At 43.1% G+C, this 15,849-nt stretch overlaps 1 protein-coding gene across 2 annotated transcripts in view; it reads right to left on the minus strand.

Moving 5' to 3' along the window:
- LOC126244856 (ras-related and estrogen-regulated growth inhibitor-like) overlaps positions 1-15,849 on the minus strand; it is a 619,627-nt gene that overhangs the window by 175,080 nt on the left and 428,698 nt on the right. For both annotated transcript variants that reach the window (XM_049948271.1, XM_049948270.1), the window contains exon 4: positions 4,697-4,773. In XM_049948271.1, coding sequence (XP_049804228.1) covers positions 4,697-4,773 — 77 coding nt within the window. The remainder of the gene's footprint in view (positions 1-4,696; positions 4,774-15,849) is intronic.

The raw sequence follows: 15,849 nt of genomic DNA on the forward strand, positions 1-15,849 counted from the left end.
CTAAGGAGATACTAATAGTATCGGATGTCGACGAGATGCTGATCAATAGTTCCTCGTAGCAGTTCCGGTGGAATCTGAGCGACGTAGTCCTACATATTGGACTTCAGATCAGGTGAGATGGAACGTGTTCCTGATAAACGCCTTTTTTTACATACCCCCAAAGTCAAAAGTCACATGGATTCAGATCAACTGGTCTTGCAGGCCATGCATCTGGAAATTCTCTGGAGACAACACGTTCATGGAAGGTTAAGCAATTCTTTCACTGGGCGAGCAACATGAGGTGTTACCCATTCTGCATGAAAACAGTCCTTTCAACACAGTTGCGCTCTTCCAAAGCATAAATCGCATGCTGTTACAAGGAGATCTCTATCTTGTGCAGAGGTCACAGTACACGTGACAGCTACTCTGGTTCCATTCTCCTCAAAGAAAAATGACCGAGAGCAAAGGTGATTGTTAATCCGCGCCACACAGTCACATACGGCGAATGCACAACACACGGTTTAACAGTCCCCCAATTTCGGCGGTTTTGTGTATTCACTGCACCATGTTGTTTAAAATGTTCCTCGTCACTCCACAGAATATTGCAGTCGGCGATACTCCCTCAATGCAACACTGTAATTGCTGTCGTTCACATAAAACAGTTTCACTAACACTGCACGGTTTCTACATTGTTAACTCACGCTACTACTTGTCAAACGACAGCGCGCAAGTGATACAGTCATACAAACAGTGTACAGAGCCAGAATTGCATCACGTGACCAAAATTTCAACTCCTTTTTTTTGCAGCATAAATTGGTTCCGCGTTAACGCATTATCTGCCAAATTGCGCTGCCGTAATTACAGTCCATCAGTAGCTGTACCGGCTGGCTATAATTGAACTTTCCCTATTTAACAAGTTATAAATCGGAAACTAATTATACCAGTACATATGGGTACCATTACTGCTACCAAAGGGGCTCAATATGGCGCCCGTCAGTGTCCAGAAGAGTCTGAGAGCGCAGGACTGCATTCTGCACAGTGGAACGAAGCATATCCGTAGGCATGCTGGCTCCCTATCTTGATATCCTGCGATTCGGATCAGCACACGTGTGAATGTTCCCGTGGTAAATCCTGTCCTTCAGGTAGCCCCACAACCAGAAATCACAAGGAGTGAGATCAGGTGGTCGTGCCGGACAAGCATTTGGAAACGACCGGCTGATAATTCGATCGTTTCCAAATATGTTTCGGAGAAGCAGATGAGCTTCGTGAGCGATGTGCGGTCGGGCCCCATCTAGCGTGGAAACTGTTGAGTTGAATGCGTCTCTCTCCTGTAGGGCGGGTATGACGTGTTCGCGAAGCACATAGCAGTAACATTGGCCAGTCACACTGCACATCTTTGGTCCTTGAGAGCCAACCTGCTCAAAAAAGAATGGGCCAATGATGAACGTAGCCGTGAAGTCACACCATATGGTGACACGTTCGCTATACAGAGGAACTTCATGCACAGTGACTGGAGGTGAAGATCCCCACACTCAGCAATTCTGTGTGTTCACCTCACCTGTCAGAGAAAAATGAGCTTCGTCTGTCCATAGGATGGTCTAGGTCCGGCCCTCGTCAACTTCAATCCTTGAGAGAAATTGAAGGGCGAAGTCAACACGTCGTTGTGCATTCTGCAGTGCAAACTCTGCACGATGTGAATCCTGTACGGATACAATTTCAGAATGTTTCGAAGCACCCTCCATACAGTTGACCACGGGTTGTTCAACTGTCGCGACACAGCCTGACGATCGGAAATTGCGCGCAACGCTGTCTGCCATATCACCTGTGGTGCAACCAGTCGTCGGCGTCTTTCCAGAGCGACACTTAATTCTCCAGTTAGTTTGAACTTATTTATTACGGTTGGTTGGGTTTGGGGAAGGAGACCAGACAGCGTGGTCATCGGTCTCATCGGATTAGGGAAGGATGGAGAAGGAAGTCGGCCGTGCCCTTTCAGAGGAACCATCCCGGCATTTGCCTGGAGTGATTTAGGGAAATCACGGAAAACCTAAATCAGGATGGCCGGACGCGGGATTGAACCGTCGTCCTCCCGAATGCGAGTCCAGTGTCGAACCACTGCGCCACCTCGCTCGGTTTATTTATTACGCTCCGCATAGCAGGTGGAGAAAGAGGATCCTTGAGTAATTCTTTCAGCCGGCGATATTCTCGAAGTGCAGCTGCAGTATTACTGTTATTTTGACAATAGAGCTTCACCAATAATGCCCTGCTCCTTTTGTCCAGGCTCATGTTGACACGTCAACAAGTGCACTACGACTATGCATTACAATGAGTGGTCATGGCACCTGGTGGCCATAGTTGGAACTGTACAGTGGCACTCTGACGCATGGAAATCATTCACACCATACTCTGGACATTAATGCTACCAAGTTTGATACTCATACGGTAATTAGTTTACGTGTTATAACGGGCTAAGCAGGGGAAGTTTAATTACAAGCACCCGGTACTTAAAATATAGCCACTCGGTGTATACTGTGATCCAGGAGGAATGGCAAATATTCAGGAAAACGTCTAGTAAACATAAACTCTATGCGCGGGATTAGCCGAGCGGTCTAGGGCACTGCAGTCATGGACTGTACGGCCGGTCCCGGCGGAGGTTCCAGTCCTCCCTCGGGTATGGGTGTGTGTGTTTGTCCTTAGGGTAATTTAGGTTAAGTAGTGTGTAAGCTTAGGGACTGATGACCTTAGCAGTTAAGTCCCGTAAGATTTCACACACATTTGAACACTTTGAACATTAGCTCTATAATCCATTGCTTAAGAGCTATAAGCACTTGGTAAGTAAAAGAGATGAGTTTCATTGTGTTTCATGCTGATAGTGATCATAGCTCTTTGGGTTTGCAGTTTAGAGCCCATGTTTACTCGTCAATTTTTTCTTGGTTTGGTCCATACTAACCCGTCCTAAAATATGGAAAGCAAACAGTCTGCAGCAGAGGGGACTTGTTTCATGGTATCGAAGGCGAAGAAGTGCTCATACCTTTTAACGGATGCAATTTGGAGCGCAGATTTTTTTGCTTCGAATGATCGTGCCTGTTACATTCCCGAATACTGACGTTTTTTGCTGGGACGCATCAACATTGATGACTTGTGAGATTCCAATGGGATACGCCCGATATTACCTTTTCGTCTGAAGACTGCTGTCCTTTAATATCTGTATGTCGGAAGTCTAAATGTGTTAGGGAAGCTAAGAAATCTGATTAATGAAATGAAGAGACTGATTCTAAATATAATGGTCTTGTCTTCGTCAGCTTCATTTACTTAAAAACCAAATAATAACAATAATGAATTTTATTTAATCATCGACTGGATTCTTCACGGTTACAGTCTGATGAAGAGACACAACATTAATAGCGCTTTAAACTGTCTTCCGTTCATGTACACAATATACTCTTCTCGAGAATTGATTGTAAGACGTTGCTAGCTGATTTCTATTTCAAAGCGTTTCACCCACTGATGCAGTACCCTATTGTGTCGCTGAGTGTAAAATATTCCTCGAGTAAAAGTGCTCCGTTACTTACTGGATAAAAGCATTCTGAGATGGGAGGAAATATGAGTTCGTGCTCCAGTAAGTTTCTATTAGGGAGTGAATAAATAATTCATGTGTTCTCTAAGAACATCCACGACTAACTCACCGTTATAATTTCTCTTAGTTCCACACTGCTAGCGTTCCTCAGATTAGAATTTCAGATGCGTCTTTCTAGTTCTCTCGCTCCCACACTTCTGTTCCACAAGCACGAAATCTGAAAGAAGAATTAGCAACGGGGAATACTGCAACTTTTTGCTGGGGTCGAGCTTCAAGACACGTAAATCCATTACAATTGCCTGGCAGAAAATTCTCGTTTCTGTAATGATTTTACTCACTAGCATTTCATCAGATGTTAACCAGCACAGCACTAGGTTTATGGGTTTTCACTATAACAAACGAAAGGAAAATAATTCTGAGAATAAGATACAGCATAGTGAACAAACTGAACAACACAGTTCTTTGAACCGTCGAAATTAATCGTCGTATAAAAACGGGTTGAAAAACAAATTCCTAATTATAGCTTCATGTTATCCAGATCTATTGGCAATTACCAAATTTGAATTGTGCTGTACTATCTGAAGATTTTTTTGTCTGATTTTTTTTTCTTACTACGACATACAAAAAATTGTAGACACGGCAGAATGTCGTACAAAATTTTATTTTTGCACAATACTACGTTATTGCGTAGGGACACTCTCGCTTCTAGTAACAGTTCAGCTTCAGTCAGTTAACAGTTCAGTGTAGGTAATGAGGCATTGGGCTTGGTATTTTCATAATTACATACTCAGGCCTACTTCAGGTCGCAGGAAGTTTTCAGTAAACACAATACAAAGAGCGCTTATGGCCACCGGCAAGTGTCCACTTGTATGTAACCAAGTAAAATGAATATTTCTTGTTTTCTGCTTAGATATATAGCTCCATTTTTTTCGGTGTAACGCTAAAAATAGCAACGCCTGTTAGTGATCTCGAATGCACCTTCAATTAAAACACATCTTTCGGTGATACATAACGTTGAACACTCTGCTAACTCGAAGACAGAGGAATGCTCTAATCGGCTCATGTAACATAAGAATAAGAGCTTTCCACCATATTGCCAATAAAGGTAAATAAAAGTGAAGAAATGTAGTAACTTAAACTTACTGCACATTTGGATGTGTCCAGTATTTCTACTTCCGTCGTCACATTGTCGAAAGTCACATTATGCCGGTACAGAAAATCTGAAAAGAAAAAACAAAAACTGCATTAATAAAACACTCATTAAGGGGTTAAAAACATAGGCTCCAATACATATCACAAGAACCAAGAGCAAACAAGATGACTGAAGGACCAAGAACTAAGTGCTCGGATTAAGAAAGGTGTAAGACAGAGATGAGAGTCTTTCACCGCTACTTTCTAGTCTCTACATCGAAGAAGCAATGCCCCAAATTAAGGTTCGAGAGTGGGATTAAATTTCAGTGTTAGAGGATATCAATGAGTATATTCCTTAATGTTATCCTTACTGAAAGTGAACAAGAATTAGAGGATCTGTTGAATTGAATGAACTGTCTACAGAGCACAGAAAGTGAATTGAAAGTAAACCAGAAAAAGACAAAAGTAATGAGAAGAAGAAGAAATGAGAAAAGTGAGAAACTTAACATCAAAATTGGTGGTCACGATGCAAACAATGTTAAGAAATTCTGCTATATTGGAAGCTACATAGTCTACAACGGACGAACCAAGGGGGAATAAAAAGCAAGCTAGCATACACAAAGAGGGCATTACTAGCCAAGAAAAGTCTACTAGTATCAAACACAGGCCTTAATTTGAATAAGAATTTTTTTAGAATGCACATTCGGAACACAGTGAATCACGTTAGTCAATCACTCACAGGGGGAAAATCCAAAAAGAAGTGATTCGAAGCATTTGAGGTTTTGTGTTACAGTAGAAAGTTGAAAGATAGGTTGACTGATGAAATAATAAATGAGGAGGTTCTCTGCAGAATCGACGAAGAACGTAATATATGGAAAACACTGAAACATTGACAAGAAGAAGGCCGGCCGGAATGGCTGAGCGGTTCTAGGCGCTACAGTCTGGAGCCGCGCGACCGCTATGGTCGCAGGTTCGAATCCTGCCTGGGGCATGGATGTGTGTGATGTCCTTAGGTTAGTTAGGTTTAAGTAGTTCTAAGTTCTAGGGGACTGATGACCTAAGCAGTTAAGTCCCATAGTGCTCAGAGCCATTTGAACCATTTGAACAAGAAGAAGGAACAGGATGATACGACATGCGTTAAGACATCAGAATCTCCATGGCACAAGAGAGAACTATAGAGGGTTACAATTACAGAGAAAGACAGATATAGGACTACATCCAAGAAACAAATAAGGACTTAGCGTTCAAGTGCTACTCTGAGATGCGGAGGTTGGCGCAGGAGAGGAATTCGTGGCGAGCCACATCAAACCAGTCAGATAGCTGATGACTCAACAACTTACGACAAAATCATTTACGATTAAATGAATGCCCTTAGATGCCTACAGGAGTTGATATAAGTCAACGGGGACAGTCCCTACCGGGACTCGAACCCGGGATCTCCTGCTTACATGGCAGACGCTCTATCCATCTGAGCCTCCGCGGACACAATGATAGTGCGACTGCGGGGACTTATCTCTGGCAAGCCTCCCGTGAGACCCACATTCGCAACTTATTGTCCCGCACTGTATTCATAGTGCCCTGCCCATATTCATTACTCGCGGCTTTACTGCCGATTCCCGTAAGGGTTCGGGCACCGTTTGTGCATCCGCGCAGAAGAAGATGGTCAAATGGCCGGTAAGCCTTAACTATATATACAGGAAGGTGGTATCTGTTCCTATATATATAGTTAAGGCTTACCGGCCAAATCTTCCTATACAAAACCATTTATTTCATTTTAGTATGGAAGTTTTTCATCATGTAGGCCCCATGTGATTATTCTATTGACTCAGCCTTTCTCTCAATACATAGGTCTTAGTATAAACATTCAGCCTAATTTTCCTTTCTTTGTTGGAACTTGTATCGTAACAGATACTGATAATCAAACTATTCATACTGTAAATGTGCCTGATGTTACACCGTGTGCAACAGTTGTGTTGTTACGTGGGTCAGCACCTATTTTAACAGCTGTACTCAAGAGCAGCAAATAACTTATCATCGATATTTATAACTTGTCACGTTAAAACTAACGCAAAGGAAACGGCGTTATGTAGCTCTATTTTCCAGCAGATTAAGTAGACTGCCTTATATTATCTACTAGAACCGAGGGAAAAGCTAACAATAACAAAGCTTTATTTTTATCGTTGCTACCTATTGGAATAGAAGATCTATAATCGACTAACAATATCCTCCACCAGTTTCTTTATATAGTCAAATGTACTCGTAGAAACCAGTCGAGATACCGCAGTGGTTAAAACACCGATTCGCATTTGAGCACGATTCTCACTTTGCATCGAAGTTCAGGATACGTTACAACCGTCGCAGGTTATTCCAGTTAAAATACTTACTTGCTGTAACTTGTGCTGTGTTTCCGTTTATAATTAGTAAACGGGTTTCCCTAATTTCAGAAGAAGCTCTATTCTCATACGAACTCCCAGAATCATACAAGATCAAAAGGCATCATGAAAGTGAAGGTGGCGGGGAGAGGAGGGGGGGAGAAAGGAAAGGGAAGGAAGTGATTGATATCATCTGCACCGGGCCTTTTTCCAAAATCAGTGGCAACGAGTGAAAATGTGTGCAAGTACAGGACTCGAACCCAGAATCTCCTGCTAAGATGCCGCGCAGATCTTTCACAGAAAGAAAACAACAAATAAGCGGGTGTGAACTATGTTACAACAAACGAATTCAAGAATGGATACTTCCAAAACGGAACGCAAGAGTCATAACATGTGGTACCGTGTAGAGCAAATAGGAGGTACGTACGACTGGTGTCCCATCCTTATGCCTCACTGTTGCAAACGGACGTTACACCACATTACAGACTTAAATCTGAATACAGCGAACAAATGTTGCAGATTTTGACCTAGGACCGTTCACTGTTTCTATTTTGCTTCCGTTTACACGTTTCAGTACACCTTATTCGTGTTTTCATGCTTGATTTGGGTTCAGTTCTTGACTGGCTGCCCACAGGGACATCTTACGACTAAATCTGAGGGTGGTGCTATGGGAGTTTCCCCAGTAAGAAAAGTTGCGAACCACTGTGTCAACACCTCGGTGCCTGCGCTGCTTACTCCTCTGCCCCTGACGATAAGCGGACAACTTTCATTAGGTCATGGACGAATTCACAAACGACAATTAAAATTAAGCACATCTTAAAATATTACTGTCTTTGTAAGTATTTTTGTTTGTTGCTTAGCAGGAAAGCTACACTCTTAAGACGCTCTTATCTTTAGTTGACTTTATGGATTCGACTGTTAGCTGCTAGTCGCATTTTATTATAAAAGACGTCTAAGAACCGTGGGCAGCACGAATACCCGTTTAGGGAATAGTTACATAACGTTACAGTTATCGTTTTCCCTGGATCCCTTGGAGGGGAGTCTCTGGGATTTGGATAGAGTCAAAGTTTTTTTTACTCAGATACGTGGATATTGTACAATTCTAACGCAGACAGAGCTATGAACTATAATCCTTGTGAAGATATTCATCGATGGAGTAGAAGGAGTTGGCCAATAGGAAGTTCTTTAATCCACTCTGAAACCGATTTTTATCACTTACAAGACCTTTGATATACTCTGGTGAGTTATTGAACATATGAGTACCCACGTATTTGACTCCTTTTTGTACCAATGTTAAGCTTTTATAGCCCTTATACAGATTGTTTTTGGCTCTGGTATTATAATCATGTTTTGCACTATTTTCTGTAAAAAGAGACTTGTTGGAAATGACAAAGGACATCAATGACTATATGTACTGAGAAGTAGTAGTTTCTTAAAGAGGTCTCTGCATGATGCTCTAGGACTGACACCAGAAATAATTCTAATGACTCGTTTCTGAATTTTGAAAGTGTTCTCCTTGTGAGAGGAGTTTTCCCAAAATATGATTCCATAATTCATTAGCGAATGGAAGTAGGCCGAATAAACTAACTTCTTCATTTTTAAATCACCTACTTCTGCTATCATGCGTGCTGCAAATGTAAGTGAACTAAGGCGTTTCATTAAGTCTAGAGTGTGAATTTTCCAATTTAGGTTGTGGTCAATTTGTAGGCCTAAAAATTTGACACTGTCTACAGATTTAATTTGGCGAACACTGCTCTAAATACTAGACAGGTACCACCCGCGGTACAGTTAAAGGTGCAGCCTCTTCACGGTGCCTCAGCGTTAGGTAACATAGTGCGGAGATGGCACGCTCTGATAATGCCAACAGCTGCAACTCTTACTTTCACCTTTCATGGGCGCGCCCTTGAAAAGCACTGTTCCTCTACGCTTGTGCGAAGTAACGTCTCTGCAGGCTGTAGCCTGGCATTATCCCGGGCAGAACTCATACTGTTTTATGGCTGTTGCTGTCGCCGTTACAGCTAGCCGTAAAGCGGGGACGTAACAGCGATGCGGTCTTAATATCACGGCACACTAGCTTACCGTTTAAGTGTAATTCGTGTAATTCGAGCAAATTACTGAAGAGCAGGAAAATAAAAAATAAATCCGTATTTTTTTCAGTATCCAATGTGTTTTAACCAGGTTCTGAAGTTTTCTAAGCTCGGGATAGAGCCTTCATTTAATTATTCCGCATATCCACTTTTTGATTTCCTACTTCACGACAGGACAAGACGAGCTGCCCCTTCTCTGAACCTTTTCGATGTCCTCCGTCAAACCTTTCAGGCAAGGATCCCATGCCGCATAGCGGTACTCTAACAGAGGACTGACAGGCTTAGTGTAGGGATCTCTTTAGTGGCTTCGATACATCTTCTAAGTGCTCTGCCAATAAAACGCAGTATTTTGTTCGTCTTACTCATAACATTGTTAACATCATTTATAAGATCGTTCACATTTAAGTTGTTCGTATTTGTAATCACTAGCTATCTAGTTGAATTGACAGCCTTCAGATTTGTGTGATTAATCGTGTAGCCTCCTTTTAGTACTCATGCTGATGACCTCACATTTTTTCATAATTTAGGGTCAATTACCAGTTTTCGCACAGTAACGATATCTTGTCTAATTCGTTTTGTAATAGGCGGTAAATGACAGCATCATCTGCAAACAATCTAGGATGGCTGCTCAGATTATCTCGTAAACCATATACCGGATAAATAAAAAACCGGAGAAGCCCTGTAATACTTCCTTGGATAACGCGAGATATTATTTTTTACTCTATGACTTTCCGTCAATTGCTACGAACTCTGATCTTTCTGCTATAAAATTACGATTCCATACGCACAAATGAGACGATACTCCATTGGCATGTAAACTGATTGTAAGCCACTTGTTGAGCATTCTGGAAATCTAGAGGTATGGAATCAGCCCGAGATCTCCTGTCGATAACACTCATTACATAATGAAAATGAAGAGGTAACTGTGTTCCACCGGAGCAACATTTTCCGAATCCCTGCTGGCCGTGTGTCAAGAGATCCTTTTCTTCAACGTAATTCATAATGTTCGAACAAATAATTTCCAAAATCGTGCTGCAAATCGACATCCGTAGTGTGGGTCTGTAAATTTGTAGATTACGCCTGTTTCTATTCTTTTGTATTTGTGTGATCTGTTCAATTTTCCTGTCTTCAGGCGTCTATCTTTCGTCGAATGTGCGATTGTATACGATTCCTAAGTATGGAGGTACTTATCAGTATATATTGGAAGGAACCTGATCGGTATACAGTTGGAGCAGAAGGCTTGCCTTTATTGATTTGAGTTGCTTCGCTACACCGAGAATATCTACTTCCAAGCTAGTCACGTTGGCAGCTTTTCGTGATTCGAATACCAGAATATTTAATCGCCTTCTTTTGTGATGGAAGTTCGGAAAATGATATTTAGTAACTCCGCTTTGGTGGCACGGTCATGAAGGACACACGGTACTTGTCCGCAGCTCGTGGTCGTGTGGTAGCGTTCTCGCTTCCCGCGTCCGGGTTCGATTCCCGGCGGGGTCAGAGATTTTCTCTGCCTCGTGATGACTGGGTGTTGTGTGATGTCCTTAGGTTAGTTAGGTTTAAGTAGTTCTAAGTTCTAGGGGACTGATGACCATAGATGTTAAGTCCCATAGTGCTCAGAGCCATTTGAACCACACGGCACTCGTTCGTGCTGTAACTGTTTCGATTGATGACGACAATGAATAATTATGAAGTGTGAAGATGTGCTGTGCTGATGCTACTGCGCTACACAAGGAATATAAATGGCACTACTGGATGCCGTAAAATTTCAACATTATTACATGACCACACTCAGTGGAACAATATGGTGCGGTTTTAGAACTTAGGTCCTGGAGAAAAATCGAGTGATTAGGAACAAAATGCCACCAACTACCCTCGCCTTGTCATTCAGTATGTTGCCGGCCGCTTTGGCCTAGCGGCTCTAGGCGCTTCAGGAACCGCGCTGCTGCTACGGCCGCAAGTTCGAATCCTGTCTCGGGCATGGATGTATGGGATGTCCTTAGGTTAGTGAGGTTTAAGTATTCCTAAGTCTAGGGGACTGATGACCTCAGATGTTAAGTCCCATAGTGCTTAGGGCCATTTGAACCATCAGTACCGTTGGTGAATATACTGTCACCAACTAGCAAGCGTTTGCTATTTCAGTTCCGAAGACGGATGTACGTCTCCTACCATACTGCAGTGTTAATTATCCACTCTGTTGCACGGTGAGCGGGCATTTCGACTTTGTGTGTGTGTGTGTGTGTGCGTGTGTATTTTCACGACCTAGCCGAAGGCTTGTAAGTAAGAGGTGCTAACGATTCGAGAAGGGTCGCCCTACCTCGTTTATGAACCGCGCTGTGCGTGTTTTGCGAGAGCACCGGCATGCGGCAATCTACCCGCGCTGCAGCCCATTTTTTATTTTACTTTTTTGTTTTGCTGCAGCGTAATTACGCTGGCCGGAAACTGCTGCTGCTGCTCCTGCTGCATGCTTCTAGGCGGAGACCAGTCTTACTTCTTGGTACTCGCCCGCAGTCTAGCAGACTCCATACAAAACACGGGCACACATCAGAGCCACTTCCTCGTGGAAACCAGAACACTAATAGACGCGACGCAGCGCGTCCTAGTAACTAGTAACGCTTTTTTGGCAGAGGCTTAACAGCGTATGAGGCTCCATGTACAGTGACGTCGGATTATTACGTGGCTGGAAAGACTACATTTCGCCCAAGACCAGGTGCTTGTTTACAACTGTCTGCTCCCGGTACATGTGTTTATCCAGTAACCACGTAATACTCATATTCAGTTGTATATAACTGCCCTTATAATACTGGGTATGAAATATTTATAGATAAAAGTTAGAGACAAAATATTTGTATTATTGTGGAAGCAAAAATTTTGATAACTGAAAGACAGTACATAAAATTTGCAACCTTTAGTGGAGTCATATATTTGTATATATTATTCCATTTGCATAAAGGCGATAACTTCTCATATTGCAATTAGCTGTTTCAAACCAATGAACAGTAAGTGAAGTCAAAGAATTCTCATAGTTTCACTAAATTTACGAAGTTGTGATTACTGTGGTTTCACTTGTCGATATGGTATCATGTGTCGATATCGGCCCTAGGGGTATCAAGGTTGGTAATAGAATGACAGGTTTCCATTAGACACCAACAGTGGTCGCGCGGTGCCTAGCGGACCCAATGGTGCGCACCCGCTGTGTCACGCCCCCCCTAGTGGCTCCTAGAGAGCCTGTATAGGGAGAGACTGGCCAGCCGGACGATACGGCGGCCATTTTTCTGTCAAACTGCGGGCGGGACTTTTGAATGGCCGGTAGTGGAGTACTGGAGTACACACTCGCCGAATCAAAAGCACAAGACAATATGGCGAAATCATTCGTTAAATGCCTTTCTTTACAGCTACAATATACTCATAGTAGCCTACAGCACAGGAAAATTTGATACAGTGGCTGTAAAAATTATTCGTTACTTGCATTTATCTCCTTTAAAGTTCGTTTACTAGACATACTGCAGTGAAAGCAACGTAAATAATAATAATAAAAAAATACGAATAATGTTTCAGCAACCACGACAACTGCGGAAAACGTGCCTACAACTTGCCTGCGTCAACAGTCAGGCAATAATACTGAAACCAAAATAATGCCTAGTGTTCTGATTCGGAACGAAATAAAGTTTGACGCTATAAAGTCGATTGAGCATGGCACAATAATTACAGGAACTTTCCGTTTCCAGCAAGGACTGTCAAATATTGGCTTCAGAAAAGCTTGTGATGCTATCAGTATGCACGCAAACGCTAATTACGTACTAAAAACGATATAGAACTAAATCGAACATGCATGCACAACGCGTAACAAGTCTCTCAATAATTCAAATGCCTTTTAATCGTTTCCAAAAGTCCTCTGAACTTCAATTCAACTCAAAAGCACGGCGAACATAGGAAGCGCGAGAGACGTTTGGCAGAAAAATGGCGCCAAAGCTAATCAACCAATCACGGGCAACTTCACCTATGGCCACTCTCTCCCTATACAGTCTCTCTAGTGGCTCCTTACCACTGCCGCTGCAATTTGGGACTGCCGGTGGCAGCAGCTCAGCCCCTTGCGCTCTGAGCACTTTGCCACATAACGCTACACAGACACCGTCCACATGCGGCTCCAGTATCATAGTTCGTATTTAGTACAGCGAGTCTCTTCCTTGTGGATATTGATGAGTTTGTTTCTTGCTGCATTGTTTGTAATGAGTCTTCGTTTACCTGGAGAAGTACAAGTTTAGTGAATCTTCTGTTTGTTGTATTAATTTGTTAGCTAGTCATTCCTCCTGCGGTCCAGCTCCCCTACGGCAACTGTTCCCGCATCACTCTGAGCCCACCTTTCCTTACTGTTGTTTACGAAGTTGTAGACAGCAATTACTATCCTAATTGCCATAAAATAGCTAGGCGTAACTATCCAGAACGACCTTAAGTGGAATGACCATTTAAATAGATAGGAAACCAGACACCAGACTCAGATTCACAGGAAGAATCTTACGAAAATGTAACTCATCCACGAAGGAAGTGGCTTATAAGGCGCTTGGTCGTCCGATTCTTGAGTATTGTTCATCTGTCTGGAAACTCTAGAGGAGATAGAGAATATCCAACGAAGAGCAGCGCGTCTCGTCACGGGATCGTTTAGCTGACGAGAGAGCCGGCCGAAGTGGCCGTGCGGTTAAAGGCGCTGCAGTCTGGAACCGCAGGACCGCTACGGTCGCAGGTTCGAATCCTGCCTCGGGCATGGATGTTTGTGATGTCCTTAGGTTAGTTAGGTTTAACTAGTTCTAAGTTCTAGGGGACTAATGACCTCAGCAGTTGAGTCCCATAGTGCTCAGAGCCATTTTTGAGCTGGCGAGAGAGCGTGACAGAGATGCTAAACAAACTCCACTGGCAGACGTTACAAGAGAGGAGATGTGCATCACGGAGAGATTTACTGTTGAAATTTCGGGACAACACTTTTCAGGAGTAGTCAGACAACATATTACTCCCCCCCCCCCCCCCCCCTCCCACATACATCTCGCGTATTGACCACGAGGAGAAAATTCGAGAAATTAGAGGCAATACAGAGGCTTACCGACAATCATTCTTCCCACGCGCTATTCGTGGGTGGAGCAGAGTTGGAGGGATCAGACGGTGGAACCAAAAGTACCCTCCGCCACACACTATTAGGTGGCTTGCGAAGTGTAACGTAGATGTTGCTCTCAATACCGAACTACCCGTTGTCACTATGACATTAAGCCTTATCATAAAACGAAATCTTAAAATGTAAGCGGAAGCAGAACGTGGACCTACAGGAGAACGATGAAGATTAGATGAGTAGGTCAGATAGATAATTAGGAAGTACTGAACAGAAATGGGTGAAATGCAAATTATTGTACCACTTTACTTGAAGAAGGGAACGGTCCATATGACACTACATTAGGTATCAACGAATAGATAATTTGGTAATGGATGGAAGTGTAGGACGAGGCCGAGGCTTGGTGATAGTTAGCAGGTTCAGATGGATGTAGATTGCAGTAGTAATGCGGAGCTGAAGAAGCTTGCACAGGATAAGAATTGAGAGCTGTATCACACCAGTCTTCGGACAGAAAGCTATTCCAGCAACACAATTTTAGCTCTCTGTGGGGAAACGTTATCTATGTGAAATTATTATAGTGTATTGTTATGACGTAGCCTTGATGAACGCAACGTTGACAGACCAGCAGCGAGCATAAAAGAAAGGCACGCAGATGAAAATGACCTTTGTCTAGGAAAGGAGGCGATTTTTTTCTTTCCTTTATCCTTCTGCAAATGATCCAGTAATGGAATTTCCTAAATACGTGGCCTGACAAAAGAAAAAGAAGCATCTAACAGGAGGAAACTATTTGAAGCTTCACAGTTATGTCGCAAGTGTACTTTTCTGTGCTTATAATACAGACTCAAGTTGGTGATGTTTCCTTTTAAGAATAGCCATGTAAAACATGCCTTCTGTCTGATGATGGTTGCGTAGTGCATAAAATGAGATAAAATTTCGTGACTGATTGTAGGAGCTTCTGTTAGGATTCCACAGCGACCGAAGATAACCGAAGGTAGGTGTAACGAAACACGTTTACATTCTTGCTGTAGATGCTAGGAAAGATGCCTATTTCTCGATACACGGAGAGGACTTAATTACCTGGCGTCAGAGAACGTTGATCCTGCAGGCGGAAGTCGTAAAGTAATAGCCACGTCGTGTTGTGTGGCGGCGCGGAACTGGTTTCCGCAGCCGGCGGCGAACACGCCCGGGCAGACGGACAATTCACCCGTGTCCCGGCTGCCGACAGGTTGTTCTCGCGGCGTGTCTGCGCGACTGAGCGGAATGCGACGTGACGGCGTTTACGGCCATTCCCATGTCAGCGTTTTATGATTTATCGTTCGGAGGGATGTCGCTGTTACCGCTTAACGTGAAAACGGTACTAATTTCACACATCAACAGCAAAACTAGAAACTATGTGCTCCACTGTTGGGCACTACGTATTTTCACACACAAAACCTGCTGTATCACATTGCCAGTGGCGTAATAATTCCTCATTCCTCCCCTCTCCCCACCATTAGCAGTTATTGTTTTGTAAAATTTACAGTACAGCCGCTACGTCGCCTAAAACTGATTTGTTTTTCACTGAATGTCAAGTACTTAAGCCGGCCTGTGTGGCCGAGCGGTTCTAGGCGCTAC

This window comes from Schistocerca nitens, chromosome 1 (assembly GCF_023898315.1).
Source record: "Schistocerca nitens isolate TAMUIC-IGC-003100 chromosome 1, iqSchNite1.1, whole genome shotgun sequence".
Classification (NCBI taxonomy): domain Eukaryota; kingdom Metazoa; phylum Arthropoda; class Insecta; order Orthoptera; family Acrididae; genus Schistocerca; species Schistocerca nitens.